Below are 17,770 nucleotides of genomic sequence, written 5' to 3'. Positions count from 1 at the left end.
GTAATGGTAGCAGCACACTACATATCATACATGGATGCAGTGTAATGGTTACAGCACACTACATATCATACATGGATGCAGTGTAATGGTAACAGCACACTACATATCATACATGGATGCAGTGTAATGGTTACAGCACACTACATATCATACATGGATAACGCATAATGGTAACAGCACACTACATATCATACATGGATAACGCATAATGGTAACAGCACACTACATATCATACATGGATGCAGTGTAATGGTAACAGCACACTACATATCATACATGGATGCAGTGTAATGGTTACAGCACACTACATATCATACATGGATAACGCATAATGGTAACAGCACACTACATATCATACATGGATGCAGTGTAATGGTTACAGCACACTACATATTATACATGGATGCAGCGTAATGGTTACAGCACACTACAAATCATACATGGATGCAGTGTAATGGTAACAGCACACTACATATCATACATGGATAACGCATAATGGTTACAGCACACTACATATCATACATGGATGCAGTGTAATGGTTACAGCACACTACATATTATACATGGATACAGCGTAATGGTTACAGCACACTACAAATCATACATGGATGCAGTGTAATGGTAACAGCACACTACATATCATACATGGATAACGCATAATGGTTACAGCACACTACATATCATACATGGATGCATTGTAATGGTAACAGCACACTACATATCATACATGGATAACGCATAATGGTTACAGCACACTACATATCATACATGGATGCAGCGTAATGGTAACAGCACACTACATATCATACATAGATGCAGTGTAATGGTGACAGCACACTACATATCATACATGGATGCAGTGTAATGGTTACAGCACACTACATATCATACATGGATGCATTGTAATGGTAACAGCACACTACATATCATACATGGATAACGCATAATGGTTACAGCACACTACATATCATACATGGATAACGCATAATGGTTACAGCACACTACATATCATACATGGATGCAGCGTAATGGTAACAGCACACTACATATCATACATGGATGCAGTGTAATGGTAACAGCACACTACATATCATACATGGATAACACATAATGGTTACAGCACACTACATATCATACATGGATGCAGCATAATGGTAACAGAACACTACATATCATACATGGATAACGCATAATGGTTACAGCACACTATATATCATACATGGATGCAGTGTAAAGGTTACAGCACACTACATATCATACATGGATGCAGTGTAATGGTAACAGCACACTACATATCATACATGGATTACGCATAATGGTTACAGCACTCTACATATCATACATGGATGCAGTGTAATGGTTACAGCACACTACATATTATACATGGATGCAGTGTAATGGTAACAGCACACTACATATCATACATGGATAACACATAATGGTAACAGCACACTACATATTATACATGGATAACGCATAATGGTTACAGCACACTACATATCATACATGGATAACGCATAATGGTAACAGCACACTACATATCATACATGGATGCAGTGTAATGGTTACAGCACACTACATATCATACATGGATAACGCATAATGGTAACAGCACACTACATATCATACATGGATAACGCATAATGGTAACAGCACACTACATATCATACATGGATGCAGCGTAATGGTAACAGCACACTACATATCATACATGGATGCAGTGTAATGGTGACAGCACACTACATATCATACATGGATGCAGTGTAATGGTAACAACACACTACATATCATACATGGATAACACATAATGGTTACAGCACACTACATATCATACATGGATGCAGCATAATTGTAACAGCACACTACATATCATACATGGATAACGCATAATGGTTACAGCACACTACAGATCATACATGGATGCAGTGTAAAGGTTACAGCACACTACATATCATACATGGATGCAGTGTAATGGTAACAGCACACTACATATCATACATGGATAACGCATAATGGTTACAGCACACTACATATCATACATGGATAACGCATAATGGTTACAGCACACTACATATCATACATGGATGCAGTGTAATGGTTACAGCACACTACATATTATACATGGATGCAGCGTAATGGTAACAGCACACTACATATCATACATGGATAACGCATAATGGTTACAGCACACTACATATCATACATGGATAACGCATAATGGTTACAGCGCACTACATATCATACATGGATAACGCATAATGGTAACAGCACACTACATATCATACATGGATGCAGTGTAATGGTTACAGCACACTACATATCATACATGGATAACGCATAATGGTAACAGCACACTACATATCATACATGGATGCAGTGTAATGGTTACAGCACACTACATATCATACATGGATGCAGTGTAATGGTAACAGCACACTACATATCATACATGGATGCAGTGTAATGGTTACAGCACACTACATATCATACATGGATGCAGTGTAATGGTAACAGCACACTACATATCATACATGGATGCAGCATAATGGTAACAGCACACTACATATCATACATGGATGCAGTGTAATGGTAACAGCACTCTACATATCATACATGGATGCAGTGTAATGGTTACAGCACACTACATATCATACATGGATAACGCATAATGGTAACAGCACACTACATATCATACATGGATGCAGTGTAATGGTAAAAGCACACTACATATCATACATGGATGCAGTGTAATGGTAACAGCACACTACATATCATACATGGATAACGCATAATGGTTACAGCACACTACATATCATACATGGATAACGCATAATGGTAACAGCACACTACATATCATACATGGATGCAGTGTAATGGTTACAGCACACTACATATCATACATGGATAACGCATAATGGTAACAGCACACTACATATCATACATGGATGCAGTGTAATGGTTACAGCACACTACATATCATACATGGATGCAGTGTAATGGTAACAGCACACTACATATCATACATGGATGCAGCATAATGGTTACAGCACACTATATATATAATATGAGAGTGACATTATAAATAGGTGAAAAATAATGGATTGGAAACATTTTAATGCACTTTTGTGCAGATACACATACTGTTAACTGAGATGAGCAATATAAAGAGGGGGGCACTGTAATAGCTACATGGTGGAAATAGTGTAATGGTTACAGCCCAGGTACAATAACATATATATATATTATGGTATGATGGTTACAGCCCAGGTAAAATAATATATATATATGGTATGATGGGTACAGCCCAGGTAAAATAACATATGGATATGTTATAATGATTACAGACCATATAAAATATCATATGGAGATGGTATAATGGTCACAGACCAGGTAAAATATCATATGGAGATGGTATAATGGTCACAGACCAGGTAAAATATCATATGGAGATGGTATAATAGTCACAGACCATATAAAATATCATATGGAGATGGTATAATGGTCACAGACCAGGTAAAATATCATATGGAGATGGTATAATAGTCACAGACCAGGTAAAATATCATATGGAGATGGTATAATGGTCACAGACCATATAAAATATCATATGGAGATGGTATAATAGTCACAGACCATATAAAATATCATATGGAGATGGTATAATGGTCACAGACCAGGTGACACAGTGCATACATACTATACAATGGATAATCCAACCTGAGACAGTCCATAGATAAATTACCCTGGTGAAATACTAGATGGATATGTTGTAATGGTTATAACCCAAATAAGATAGTAAATAGATACAGTGTAATGGTTAAAGCCAGTTAAAGATATAACATGATGGTTACAATCAGAGCTGCCTTACTGATAGGGCCAGGGTAATACAATCAGGAGTGCATTGGTATGGTGGTGAGGGGGGCCTGACAATGCCTAGTCACACCCCCTCCGAGACCCCCTTTCCTCCTGAGACCCCTACATTAAAACTAGCAGAGCGTGGCTTCTTCGGAGTGGCACATGCACATTAGGCACAGAACACACCCCTCAATGTGATCTACAGAAAGCAGACTGGGCTGCTGTATAAGGCAACTGAGGCAGTGGTCTTAGTCCCCGAGTCCCCCACTGGTGGGCATTATACGCTCTCTCATGACTTAACTAAAACACTAAGCATGAAAAGTGTGTAAGAGGAAGGTGGAGTTTGCTTGTGTTCTAAATGACTACAGCAGTATAACTGGACACCTATGGCCTGATCCATACCCTGCTGCACACTGCATCCATCCTGGCCGGTACTGACAGCTCACCGGGCTGTGAGTGACAGCTCACCTGGCTGTGGGTGACAGCTACTTGTTAAGGACATTTGCATTTTGTGAGCCAGCCCTGCTTAGAACCCAAGTGAGCTATGCATGAATACAGTGTAGATGTGAGATAGTAGATGATACCATGTAAAGGTGTTTCCACAGGTGACATGATACATGGATGCAATGTAATGGTTCCAGACAAAGTGGGACAGTACATTAACATCACATATGAGATAGTACATGGATATAATGTAGTAGTTGCTGCCTAGGTGGATACAGTGTAAAAGCAATGGGACATGTGAGATAATACACTACAGAAAAACAGTTCAGAGTTTTAAGCAAGGAGAAAACCTATTGAAACAGACAATGCATTTTCAATGCATTTTCTAAATCCAAAATAAGGTTTGTAGGCCAGGCACGACGTATTTGAATGTAATATGATCATAGTGCTCATGTGTTCATGTGCAGACATACAACACTGTATCAACTGTTGTGTAATGAGATCTACCTGACGAGTCCACGTGTTTATTTCTGGCAGTAGACACCCACAATGTTTACCACACGCAACTAGCTGTGCACGTAACAAGCTGCTCTCGAAGTCCTATGTTTATGGTATTTGTATACTTAGTAAATAGGTGTAGTTCTGCCGAGAGCCAAAATTGTTTTCATGTCTGTTTCGCTAGGCTATGTTTGTCTTGGAAGCTACTTCAAACCTGCACACTGTTTGCATGACTGAAATGTAGATTGTGGGCAGTGATAAAGCTCTCCCTAGTTATGCAAAAGTGAGATGTAATTCAGGAACACGTATTCGCACGTACTATCTAACAGTGAGATAGCAGATCTGTATATATATTGCCATGGCTGCCAATGCTGAGCTGCCAATAGTTTCATTCTCATCTAGTTCCCTGTCCCCTTACCCCTTCCATAAGATTACTTCCTCCCTTACACTTGTACCAACCACACCTACATTTACTATGCTGACTATGGGTGTCTGAGTCATGTATCCACCACTTTCCAGCTATACACACTAGCACTATAATATACTTCAGGGAAGGGCAAAGGCTTTGCAGTAGGTTCATTAGGAAATATCGCAATGGTTAATTGTTAATTGTTCATAGACCGAGTAGTTACACAGTTTTGATACACGACAACATATCATTAACTCATTCAAGTGTATCCTAGAGTGCTGTCATTGTTCAGAGTATTCTACTGAATCGTTGTTTGTAAATAGTGTAAATTAAATAGTATAAGGTGGATTTTTATTATTTTAGGAAGGGAACTTTTTATTATGACTATTATTTCTAACATTCATTCCTGTAAGGCAGTATATTTGTTATTCTTTGTGTGTACCTGCGGTTTTATGTTTTAAGAAATGATTATTGGTTTTGCTAATAAATATGTGAAGTAAAACAATACAGCGACTTCCTCACACTTACACTGCCTTGCTATTTGCACAATTTATTTTTTGTTGCTTGAAGATGAATACAATGTGGAATTGGCTGTTTATATATGGAAACATCAATCGCTGCAAAATTAGTCCAATTAATTAAACCCAGCGCTGCATTCCCACTGGTTGGGTTCTATTTGTCCCCAATGTAAGTTAGAACTATATTAGCAAAGGGTAGAAAGCACAGTTATACTCTAAGCGAATGAATGAGGGTAAACAAACGTTTTGGGCACTAATACATGCAGTCTCTAAACTGAAGGCAAGTCAATAAGTGAATAGTATTGCAATACTGGGTGGTGCTGCTGTTTAGTATATTTATATTAGAGTCTACAAACCCATTCCAGTACGATGATCAATAATAAAGTGTAGTATGTAGATTGATCGATATGGATATAGATATAGATATTATATATACAGTGTTGCTGTTAGTACCTTTTGGCTAAATATTTGCACATCACACAGTTTTTTTTGTAGAACTCCTCTGGTGATATTCTTTAACATTTATTTGCTTTTCGAGTCATTTCCTTTAATAAGAGGTACTAATTTATATGTATTATTCTCCAGCATTCTATATAAAGAACTGATATAAATGAATAGTCGGGACACATTTAGGCCATCCACCCACAGACTATGATTTAGAACATCCAGTTCAATTATAATCCCCTCATCAGGGGCTCAATTCAGGTATAATCCCTATATCAGGGTGGGTCTTAGTTCAGGTATAAAACCCTCATTAGGGTCTCAATTCAGGTATAATCCTCTCTCAGAGGGAAGCAAGTGTGAAGAGTGAGGGTCTGATATTGTCAGAACAAACTGACAAGTGTATTACCGACCAACCAATTGAACCGACAATCGGTGCTTTGGACCGACTAACAGTCATCTTTGTGTAAGTGTGAACACACTGCTACGACATCGGGCCAACTGCTCGGATTTCGGGTGTTTGATGGATGAAAACAATGTAGTGTGCACCCAGCCTAAAACATTCAGGTTCACACCAATCCAAGTAGTTATGTAGACAGATCTAGAAGTTTGTCTGTCTGTCTCTTTACCATCACTCTGAAATCACAGACTATCTATCTATCTATCTATCTATCTATCTATCTATCTATCTATCTATCTATCTCTCCCTATCTCTCCCAGGCTTTATGCAACGCATCTGTGTGCTCTTTGTCTGCACAATACATCCTTTGATGTACATTTGGCCTGAAACCATGCTAAAAATATCCAAAGTATTTACAACACCAGCCTCAAAAAGGAAAACCCGTCTGTTGAGCTGTGCACACAACTTTGAGCTCACCTGGAGGATTCCTTACTAATGACTTTGGGGGAAAGGAGCAGTAGAGTAACTGAAACATATGGTAAGGATCCATGACTAGATAAGACTGACTTTGTGCATGAGACATTGTATCCCAGTACTAATAGTAGTTTGTTAGCTGCTTGCCATTATTATAGATTTACTTGGTCTCTGTGTATATATAGATATATTATATATATATATATATATATATATATATATATATATATGAGGAATGCATTCTTAAAGCACAGCTTATGTGGTGTTGTGCTCTGTGTGTAAGCTTGGCATCAGTATCCCTGTCTTTGCCCATGCCTCGCCTTGTCAATCAGTTTCCTCACCTCGGACAGATCTGTTAGGTATAAGCCTAGTAGGAGGTAAACTTATATGTACAGTGTGATAAACGTTCGGCCACATTGCGCATGCACATCTATATCTATAACTTTCTCCAAGCCCACAAAGTTTTCCTACTTACTTCTTCCCACATTTCCCAGTTTGATCAAGGCTGTAACCTGCACCTAACAATCACCAATAGAAAACAATCCCAAAGATTCGGGTCAGTTTCCAATCCAGCCAGCCATGCATCAATAAATTCAGCCATGTAAATATATATCTCATTCTTGTACTAAACCAAACAGGAGAGGATACGTCCCATGTAATCAAATGCTGGATCCAATAGCTACACACGACAAATGGACTCTGCGATACAAAGTACAACCACAGTCACACCCTCTAAATATAGAAAACCACTTTCTCGCTTAAAAAAAATAATAGTCGTGACTTTACCTTAAAGATTTCTGTATAGTTAAAAGAGAAAGGACAAGAAGCTTCTTTATTTGCCTGGGGTCCTTTTGGCAGATGAACCCTCACTCACAGCTTTCACAGGGCGACGTAATCCACACTAACTGCCTTGTCCCACTGTCCCAGCATTAAAGAGACCCAGCAGCTGTGATGGTGGACAGTTAAGATTATATATGATGTAAATACATTGTAGCTTTGTCAGCTCCCCCAAACCATAAAACTTACTTTAATGACACCACGTGCTGCAGGAGAACCATTCAGGGTCTTTCCTTATGGCCATCCACATAAATAACCTTTCAAAACTTTTAAACTACTAAATTCACATAGAAGCCAGAAGTATTTGCCCTAATGTTCTCCCTTAAACTAAATGCAGTGTCTCACAAAGAAACGGACTTAAAATCTGTATTAATCCTTTGCCTAGCTAACCTTACTATAATAGAGGTCACAGTATTTACAGGAAAGGTAAGTGGCCTTTTTCCCTACAAAGATTTTTTTATTTTTTTTTTTATTTTTACATTTGTCTAGAAGATGAGTCAGAATTTTAGTCTCCAGTAATCGCTGCATTATTCAGATCCAGCTCTCTGTGATGTCAGCTATCTCCACATGTACAGTAAGTCTACCTGACCCCCGTTACTGGTAGGGTAATTGTAATTCAGTGAGGGCTGTGTTGCTGGTGTGTGTATGTATGTGGGGTTTTTTTTTAAATATAATTTAGACTGTCTGGTATTGGCCATATTGTAGTCATTGCAATTTTGTAGTGTAAGGTGTAAATTTGTTTATCTATATAAATTCGGGGTGTTTTTGTTTACTGTTAAGCCGTTATAAAGCAGAATGTGTAGGTATGTACGTATAAGTGTAAGTACACCATTATGTGTGTATTTACTCTTCATTAGGGTTTTATAAGAACACAGTAAACAGGAATACACTCGAGTAATAAATAAATCCAAAAATATACAGTATTAATCGCACGTTTGTATACAAACTAAAGCCGGGTAGGGTTGTATACCGTGTGTGAATAGAGAATGCACGTGATTTGAAGAGCTCTGTCTTTATAAGAACAAAAGTAGCCAGAACATAGGATGTAACATCTATATTTTACTGTTTTGGGTGCCTATAAGGATAAAATGCATGGTGTAACTTAGGAGTGTTGGGAATGGAAGGGTGACGTCACCGGGATGACAGGGATCACTGAGAGACTGAAGTTGGACTTGTATGTAGAAAACATAGGAAATCATGATTGAGACAATGATTTATATACCTGACGACATCTAAAAACAAAACCACAGTACAAGCTAATTACAGGGCAGTCATAAAATGTACACTGTGTGTGATTTTTTTCAACAATCTGTGATTAAAAGATAAAACAACAAATTTCAGCTCTAGGATTCATCTTCAAAGGGTCTCTGGCTTCCAATATCAGGAAGCTGTTCTTTTGTCTGCAACGTGTAACGGAAGTGCCATAAAGTTTTATGGGGCCCTTAACTTATTCCAAGCATTTGTCCCTACTGTAAATACTTCTCAGGCCAGATTGTAGATAACAGAATCGGATCATTTTCTCAGGACTTTCTAAAGCAAAATTTACACTCCAAGAGAATTAGTTTGACTGTGTGTGTGACTTCAGCTCTTTGATTTTATTTACGTCCAAACCTACAGTATAGGTCTTCAAATTTAATTGGAATTGAGGATACAAGAGGTCAAGATTGACCATTTTCAGGTATGTTATTTTTTTTTTAGATTTAACATTTTCTATGAATGTATTATATTGTGCAATGCTGCATTAGGCCAACCAGGACTATCAATGAGACAGATGTATGTGAGTGTGTGTGTGTGTGTGTGTGTGTGTGTGTGTGTGTGTGTGTGTGTGTGTGTGTGTGTGTGTAGATAGAGATAGATGGATAGATAGGTAGATAGATAGATAGATAGATAGATAGATAGATAGATAGATAGATAGATAGATAGATATCCAGCATTCACTTTGAAGTTTACTATGAATCTTTTCCTTTTAATTCACATTTGTTCATATTTGTCTTTACATTTTCTTCGTATACATTGAGAATGGCCTTAGTCTGAATGAAGAAAATGCTAGTCCCATGTAACTTGCTATAAGAGCCTCTGCTGTTCTTTATTCAGCACCTAATACAGAGTTGCTCCAATACCTTGTAACGTGAATACCTCACTCCTTTCACGTGTGATATGCCAGAAAAAGATACTTGCTACCCAATTCAACTGTTATATTACTTGCAGTTTATTCAATATGACAAAATATAGGATTCATGATTTATCACATATGAAATTGCAAACAATAAATATATGAGTTACATTATCGAATAAAACTGGCTAGAAAGGATTACATTAAAACCATGACGTACAAACTGTTGTTTTATACACTTATTAATTACGAAAAAAAAATAAAAAAAATAGCAAAACAACAAAATACAATAAATTACACATGAAACAAGTCCGCTGATCCCTCCCTCCATCATGCCATAAAAATAAGTCTTGCACACAAACACTGTATAACAAATTATACCGTAGTGTCTGGGCAACATATAACTGGAGTAGGGGGGCATATTTCTGACCCTATGTAAATTTTAACATAAACGCTACCTATTAAAATGAAACATAACAGAACTAATTCACTTTGTAACTGGTGACATGTATGTTTTTTGCTTTTTTAAAGACTATACAAGTGCATGGACAACATTTTTGTGGAATAACACACATTCCCCGTGTGTATGTACAATACTTTATATAACAAATGATAAAGTTTCAGACTGAAACCATTTCCCTTGTGGTTTTGTTTTTTTTATATTTCCATACCTAACCGGTCACCAAAAGATATGACCCCTATTATAATAAGCACAATATAATACAGCCACACTTTCCCTGCCCTTTTCAGCTCAGTTTCCCAATTAGCATTTTTTTTTTCTGAAGAACTTTCTTTGACCCTGCACAGATTGCATGTCTAGTACAATACAGCCCGAGCAAGTACAACGATGCAAAGAGCTGCCTAAACATTTTTTTTTATCCTCCACCTCTTCTACCTTGAGACTTAAATTGGTCAAAACAATATACTAAATGGGCAAAATACAGAGCTACACACAATCTGACTTTGAAAATATAGGAGAGGGGTGGCTGATGTTTGACAGCAGGTCTTAAGTGTTAATCAACTCAGAATCCCCGTAGTCATTTTACCTTCCCTTGATCCCTTCCAACACCCCTCGCACAAAAGGAGAAAAAAAAAGTTTCTGAAAGTAGATGTAGTAAAACTAAGATTAAATATCTTGTTCCCATGCGGTCGCCTCTTAAATGGAGTCTTTGCTTTTGACTTTAGAATCCTTCTTCCACTTCATCCTTCGGTTTTGGAACCAGATCTTGATCTGCCTCTCGTTTAAACATAGATTGTTGGCTATTTCAATGCGCCTGCGACGTGTCAGGTATCTGTTAAAATGGAATTCTTTCTCTAATTCCAGGGTTTGGTAGCGAGTGTAGCTTGTCCGGGAGCGCTTGCCATCAGTTTCTAGAGAGGAGAAGGTGGCAGGGGTGTGAACATTTGAAATTCATACTAAAGAATTATAATAACAACGACCCTTTCGAAATAACAACTTAATGAAAGCAAATACCATAAAACAAAACCATCTTTATTTATTAATCCCTCAGACACCGCAAAGTGATTCACAAGGGATTACACGTTTGTAGATACATAAATATGCATATGTTTAGCGAATTATTTTTCTATAGCAAAACACAACTTTAAAAAAATAATACACCAGTGTCTACATTAAATACAAATAGTTGCAATATTTTGCCTTTAACTGGCTATTTTTTCTCATTAGGTAAATCGACTAAATAATAAGTATGATTTTTTTTTCCCCGTAGAAAAAATGTTTTTTTTTTCAGCCCCCTAAAAATGGAATTATTGTCTTTTCTACACGTTTTGTTCCTATGATCCAATTATGCTGTCATAAATTTGAGCGTCTATAGCCTGTAAGCCTTTTAGTGGACAGTTTTACGAGCAATTGATGCCTGAGTCGTAAAATTTACGACCTCAGGTTTTTTTTTTTTATTATTTGCCCCGTATGGCCTATAAAAACCAATGCAAAACCCTATGAAACAAAAGCGAGAAGAGAAAGTTTACCATGGCTCATGTGCAGTTTGGTCATCCAGGGGTATATTTGGGGTGGCTGTTGCTGTTGCTGTGACTGCTGGGGCTGTTGCTGTCCTTGTGGAGTTGTTTGTACCGGCTCTGCTTTGATGTTCTCAATCCCTTTAGATCTGTCCTCCAACGATGTACTCCCGGGTTTTTGATTGTAAATCCCAGGGCTGAGAGCACCCTGATCTCCTCTGCCCATTACAGTACAAGAAGGCCGGTCAGAGTTAGTGGTGGGGTTTGAAGGCATGTCCAGACCGTTTAGAGAGTTTGAAGAACCAGGAGATGGGAATGTAATGCTCAGATCCAACCCACTGTAGCAATACCTGGATGAAGGGACCTCGGATACAGATCCATAATTCCCATAACTTTGCATGGAATAGGCAGGAACATTTTGACTTTGCTTATAGAATGAATTGGCTACGTACGAGCTCATGGCTGCTGATTATTATTATTATTATTTTTTTTCACCCTTTGATTAGGCTTGATTTGTGGCCCTTTGAAGTTCAGAGGTTTTGTTCTCTAAAGTGCAGAATTTATAGCTGGGGAATCCTCTTTCTTTATTCTATGTGCTCTGCCCAAATATGGGATGTTTAAATAGAATCACGTGACTCTGTTGGCCAGTCATAAATTTGGCTTGATGACCCCAGGAGGTTATTGATGGAAGCCTGTGAAACGTATCTGATATGTTGGCAGAACAAACTGAAGGCCCCAAGTAGGAAAAGAAGACAATGAGGCCACAGCGTCACCTGGTGCCAGTAGGGTGGTAGAGCGCCTGCTAAACATGGCTGCAGTCTAAGCCACCATTGGTGTGATAGGTCAACGGGTGTATTTTTATGATTATATCTCCATGTGAATAATTTATTCAAAAAGTAGTTGACCACCGATTGAACATGGAATATAATGTCTGTAGATTTCCCCCAGGGGTCAGTTATTTTGCCTTTCAAAAACATGGCATTTTTACGCTTCTTTTTGTCCCTGCCATTGCTATTACAGGAAATGTGCGTTACATTAAATATAGATCACATTAATTGCTAAATTAGCATATTAATTAATAGCACCTATAATGTCGGCTATTCGCTTCGCTTAAATATGGTGCTTTATATTTCATCTATAACCCTCTTTTTATTTAAAAAAAACTGACACAGCGGAAATTAAGCAGCGAGCATTACCCTTCAGTGACTTCTTCTTTTATACCATGTGGTTCTATAGATGAAATATAATACACCACATTTCGGCGGCTCCTTGTAATATGTATTCACTATTCACAGATAGAAACTCCATCTGATAAGAAAACTTGTGTCTAAATATATGTCAGGTCTGTGTATGTCTTTGTTCGGTCTGTTTTCTGGTCTGCACGTTGCAATGCAGATTCCTTATCTAGCAAAGCATCTCCTAAACATACGTGCGCAATAAATATTTGTGTTTTTGATCACTGAAGTGAAAGCCCAGGTCTCTGGTCCTTTGTTGTGCATGAAAGATCAGACGACCACATAAAGTCTACATACTGTCCTGGTTACATACTCCAGCTTCCTCACTAATGCTAATGTAATGGAGATTATTTTTTCTAGAGGTACATATTAAACAATTCCCCATAGATGTATATATACATACATACATATATATATATATATATATATATATATATATATATATATATATATATATATATATACATAATGTATTTCAAGGTGAAAAGTTCAGCGTTCATATAATTGAATTAAGTATAATGGCTTCTGAGTCTAAATTTGATATAGTTGAAGAGATTGGAATTACCCTCACACGCCTTTGTGTTTAGAATATATTGGTTTTACTGTATGTTATTTACATATATATATATATATATATATATATATATATAATGAATTCACTATTTTTTATTGTTACACTTCTTTATTAATTTGAGCTTTCTTGATAGAAATTAATAATATTTTGAATAATGCCGGTGTGATTTTTTGTCCGCTTACATATATTTGCTCTTACTTTCACTTGGTAAATTCTTGCTGCCATGTAAGAGACCCCTCAGATCTTACGTACGTATATTAATATTAAGAAGGCTTTCTTTGTAAGTGTTCTACATTTGTGTGTTATGAGGACTTTAAAATAAAGGCTGTTTTGGCATCTTGATGGATTCGTGGAACTTATTGTGCACTACTGTGTATTTATTATACAGCAATTAGTTGCATTCCTATTTGTTTTGTTCGACTTCCAGCGTTTTTTAGAACTACACTGGATTGATATTTTCTATGAAAGATAGCATTTATGATAATGGTGTTTTATTTTGTTTTTTACTAAACTTAAAATTGCTAAAGAAATGTAAAATACAATGATATGGACTATACAAGTGACACAATAATGTATTTATGAATCGCTGGTGTTTGCTGGAGGCGCAGTGTTTCAGCTAGACAATGCACGTGTTTAGGAAGTTATCTTGAATGCAGAATAATATATCTTTATTGTGCTACAAAGGCAGTGATAGAGAATAGAAGGGTTTTCTGACCAGTGTGAATGACATTGCACACAAAGAGCTGCGTTTGTTGACAATGACCCCCCCCATCCCAAAAAAAAACGTTGCATAATTTCAAGTAATAAAATACATACGACCATGAAAAATAATATCAATTTTATTAAATACTCAACAGTTTGTCCATAGGACGTGATCTTTATACATAGTCAGTGAGACAACGAGAATGTAACCATTATTCTACAGCTATGAAACTTCATTTTACAAGCCAATATTGAACATTGCAGTGCTGACATACATATAAATACTGACACCACGATCACAAGGAAAAATAAGGTTCACACGGTAACTGTCACAGTATGTAATATGGAAGACCATCCAAAGAATCGTTTTAAATACAGTCAAGCTATTTTGGAAGGGGGGATGCTATATGTACGTGGCCACGGCTCATAGGGAGAGGGGAACAGGACATTTTCTTGGGAGGGTATGAATCCCCTTCACATTTGAACTGTGCTGGGTCCGTCCCAATCACACACACATACACACAGGCAAAGTCTGAGTATTGTTCTCCATTTGTTTGCAGGCAATGTTTGTTTACAAGGAAATGTGTGACTTTGGAATACTGTCTTTTATTCAAAGTTGGAGAAAAACAGGATATAGAGACTCAAAGCCAGAGAAACTTAATGGTGGATGTAGGCTGGCCAAAGATAACACATTGCAGGTAGTCTTTCCCTCAATGGATTCATAGTCCACTTTTGGCTCTAGAAATTGATGTGCAGATATATATCTTTAATATATTTATATATTTGTTTCCTTAATGCAGCCAATCCAAATGAATTCTGCCAGCTGAGGGTGAGGGGGTAGTAGAAGGGAATAGGTGGATATTGATGGTAGTAGCCCCCTATTCACTCTTTGGGTTGGTCTTCTGTCTCTTCTCGCTTCTCCTCCTTACCCTCGGCTAGGCTGTCAGCAGAAGCCCCACTACCCCCAGTCAGGGTGGACGTTAGATTGCTCTCCTTTTTCCACTTCATTCTCCTGTTTTGAAACCATATTTTGATTTGACGCTCTGTTAAGCAAAGTGCGTTAGCGATTTCAATCCTCCTGCGCCTGGTCAGATAGCGGTTAAAATGGAATTCCTTCTCCAGCTCCAGGGTTTGGTAACGGGAGTAGATTTGGCGTCCTCGCCTTCTGTCCGTTCCATAGCCCACCCCTAGGGATTCAGACACAAGACAAACTGAAAATAATTAGTGAGAAAACCCACAAACACATATCTTAGCATAATACCTGAACCCACGACTTATCTCCTCTGCAGCCCCTTGTCTGTTACAGCCTACACACCCACCCACCCAGACTCAGCTCGTCTCTCAGTATAAAATAAAATAATATAATTATATATTATATACACACATAGTGCTACTGTGAATTATGCCATGTTCCTAGTACTTGATAACTTAACTCACTGGAATGTAAAGTTAGTTTGCATGATTCTAAAAACGAAAACATATATATTAATTTATATCCATAGCATGTTTTGCTGTCAAAAGCATTCCCACTTTAATATTGAAAAAAAAAACATCAATCACTTAATAAAAGGAAAAGTATTTTTATTTAACTCCTGCCTCCCCAACGACAACAAAAAAAAACAAAAACAACTCGAACTTTATTACAGATATTTTAAACTCTGAACGTCTTTTAATTAGAAAGCACATAACAAGCCATATTTGCTTGCAACAACTTAACAAATAAAAGGCCTATAACGGCAACTGTGAAAGGAGCTACTTTATTGCTTTTATGAGGCCATAAAAAAGGAGCTGAGCCTGTTCTGCTAGGGAGATGATCGTAAAGATGGTTCAGTTTATCTAATTTATATCTCCAAGCTGTAAAACTTACCACTATGGGAGTTCATGCGCTGCATCCAAGGATAGATCTGTATGCTAGTTTTCTGTTCCTGGACATTGGTTCTGTTTTGGTCACTGTTAAAATCCTGTGCAATTGAAGTCTGTGTGTTGTGTCCCATAGAATTCTGCCTGCAGCTAGTAAGCATGTCCTTTTCCTGGTAAAATGCATTAGATCCATACTCATAGGGGCCCCGGCTGGAGCTGAAAACAACATTATCTTGCGGTGTGTAAAATGGAGAAGAGTAGATCCTATTTTGAGCAACCGCTGCTCCATAAGTGGAAAAATGCCTAACAGGGTCATAGGCAGTTGAATTAAGGGCCACATTTGGTATAACTTCTTGGCCACTAGTTAAATGGCAGGATAAAGAGGGGTTCGTGAAATAGGAATTCATATCTTCTCCTTTACCTGCCTGTAAGATTTCTTTAATATTTATTTCTGTCTCCAGTTTGTAGTCTGAACTAGATTGTTATAGGGACGGCTCCACTCCAGGACAGACAAAATGACAAAGTCAGCTGACCTGCGTGGAGCCAATAGGAGGCGAGATGTCAAGAGAGGAAAAAATTGGTTTTGCTTGTGTTGATTCCCCAGTTGAAAGTATACATTCAAAGTAAGACTTAGAATTAGAAATATAAAATTAGTTTGGGAGGAGGAAAAAAAATCTTCAGGTATGTCTGGGACTAAGGATAAGTCTCAGGAGAACACAATATCTTAAATCCGATTTGCATTTAATTCACATAGAACTTGCTCACTTTGTTCGTAATAGAATCTAATGTATGCAAAATCATTTGGAACTCAGCAGACATGTAACCCTAACAGCACAGTCTCAGGCAAAGGGGCAAATATATAAGATATATAAGAATATTCCATGTGTACACACATGCATGCACACACACACACACGACTATTTGTGTAGTCATATATATTCATATTATATACTCCTGTAATATAAATCTCAATATTAATAAACACAATATGCAAATATGGTTCTACTTTGATTATTTTTATCTAATAATATATACATTTATTACATTTTGTGTGCTTTTTTGTTTGTTCTGTTTTTTTTTTTTTGTTGTTTTTTTAAAATCTACACTTTTTTTCTGCTTTTTTAAACCTACCTGGCTGATTTGAAGTTCCTGTGGTATAAGAAAAGCTGCTTTTTATTTTAATTTTTTTTTATTATAACGTACTTACTTGTATTATTTTGTGCAATTATTGTTGCAGGTTGCACTGTATACGTTGTGTTTTAGCTCCATTTCTCTTTGCTTGGCTGATTTGTAATTAGAACGCTTTATAATGTGATATTTAAGTGTGGCTTTTGTAAATTGAACAGGTCTAATGAGATCACAGGAATTTCAAGCTATATTTTCCTAAGAAGTGGTCAGATCTCACCAGGGCTGTAATGTGTTAATTGTTGCAA

General features: G+C 37.2%; 2 protein-coding genes across 3 annotated transcripts; both read right to left on the bottom strand.

The window, feature by feature from the left end:
- Positions 1-10,141: 10,141 nt before the first annotated feature.
- Positions 10,142-12,501, bottom strand: HOXC5 (homeobox C5). The gene is made up of 2 exons (XM_075199222.1): positions 11,979-12,501; positions 10,142-11,360 (listed from the first exon to the last, which is right to left on the bottom strand). Exons 1-2 carry the CDS (start codon positions 12,424-12,426, stop codon positions 11,146-11,148), a joined length of 663 nt encoding a protein of 220 aa, XP_075055323.1. The 5' UTR covers positions 12,427-12,501; the 3' UTR covers positions 10,142-11,145.
- Positions 12,502-14,598: 2,097 nt separating this feature from the next.
- On the bottom strand, positions 14,599-17,415 carry HOXC6 (homeobox C6). 2 transcript variants are annotated; one of them, XM_075199220.1, is made up of 2 exons: positions 16,345-17,415; positions 14,599-15,688 (listed from the first exon to the last, which is right to left on the bottom strand). In XM_075199220.1, exons 1-2 carry the CDS (start codon positions 16,742-16,744, stop codon positions 15,360-15,362), a joined length of 729 nt encoding a protein of 242 aa, XP_075055321.1. In that variant the 5' UTR covers positions 16,745-17,415; the 3' UTR covers positions 14,599-15,359. The 2 variants fall into 2 exon arrangements, with proteins under 2 accessions (XP_075055321.1, XP_075055322.1); XM_075199221.1 differs by having other exon boundaries at positions 14,599-15,664.
- Between the last annotated feature and the right edge of the window lie 355 nt (positions 17,416-17,770).

This window comes from Mixophyes fleayi, chromosome 2 (genome assembly GCF_038048845.1).
Source record: "Mixophyes fleayi isolate aMixFle1 chromosome 2, aMixFle1.hap1, whole genome shotgun sequence".
In the NCBI taxonomy this organism is placed as follows: Eukaryota; Metazoa; Chordata; class Amphibia; order Anura; family Limnodynastidae; genus Mixophyes; species Mixophyes fleayi.
This window is presented reverse-complemented; position numbering and strand designations above follow the sequence as displayed.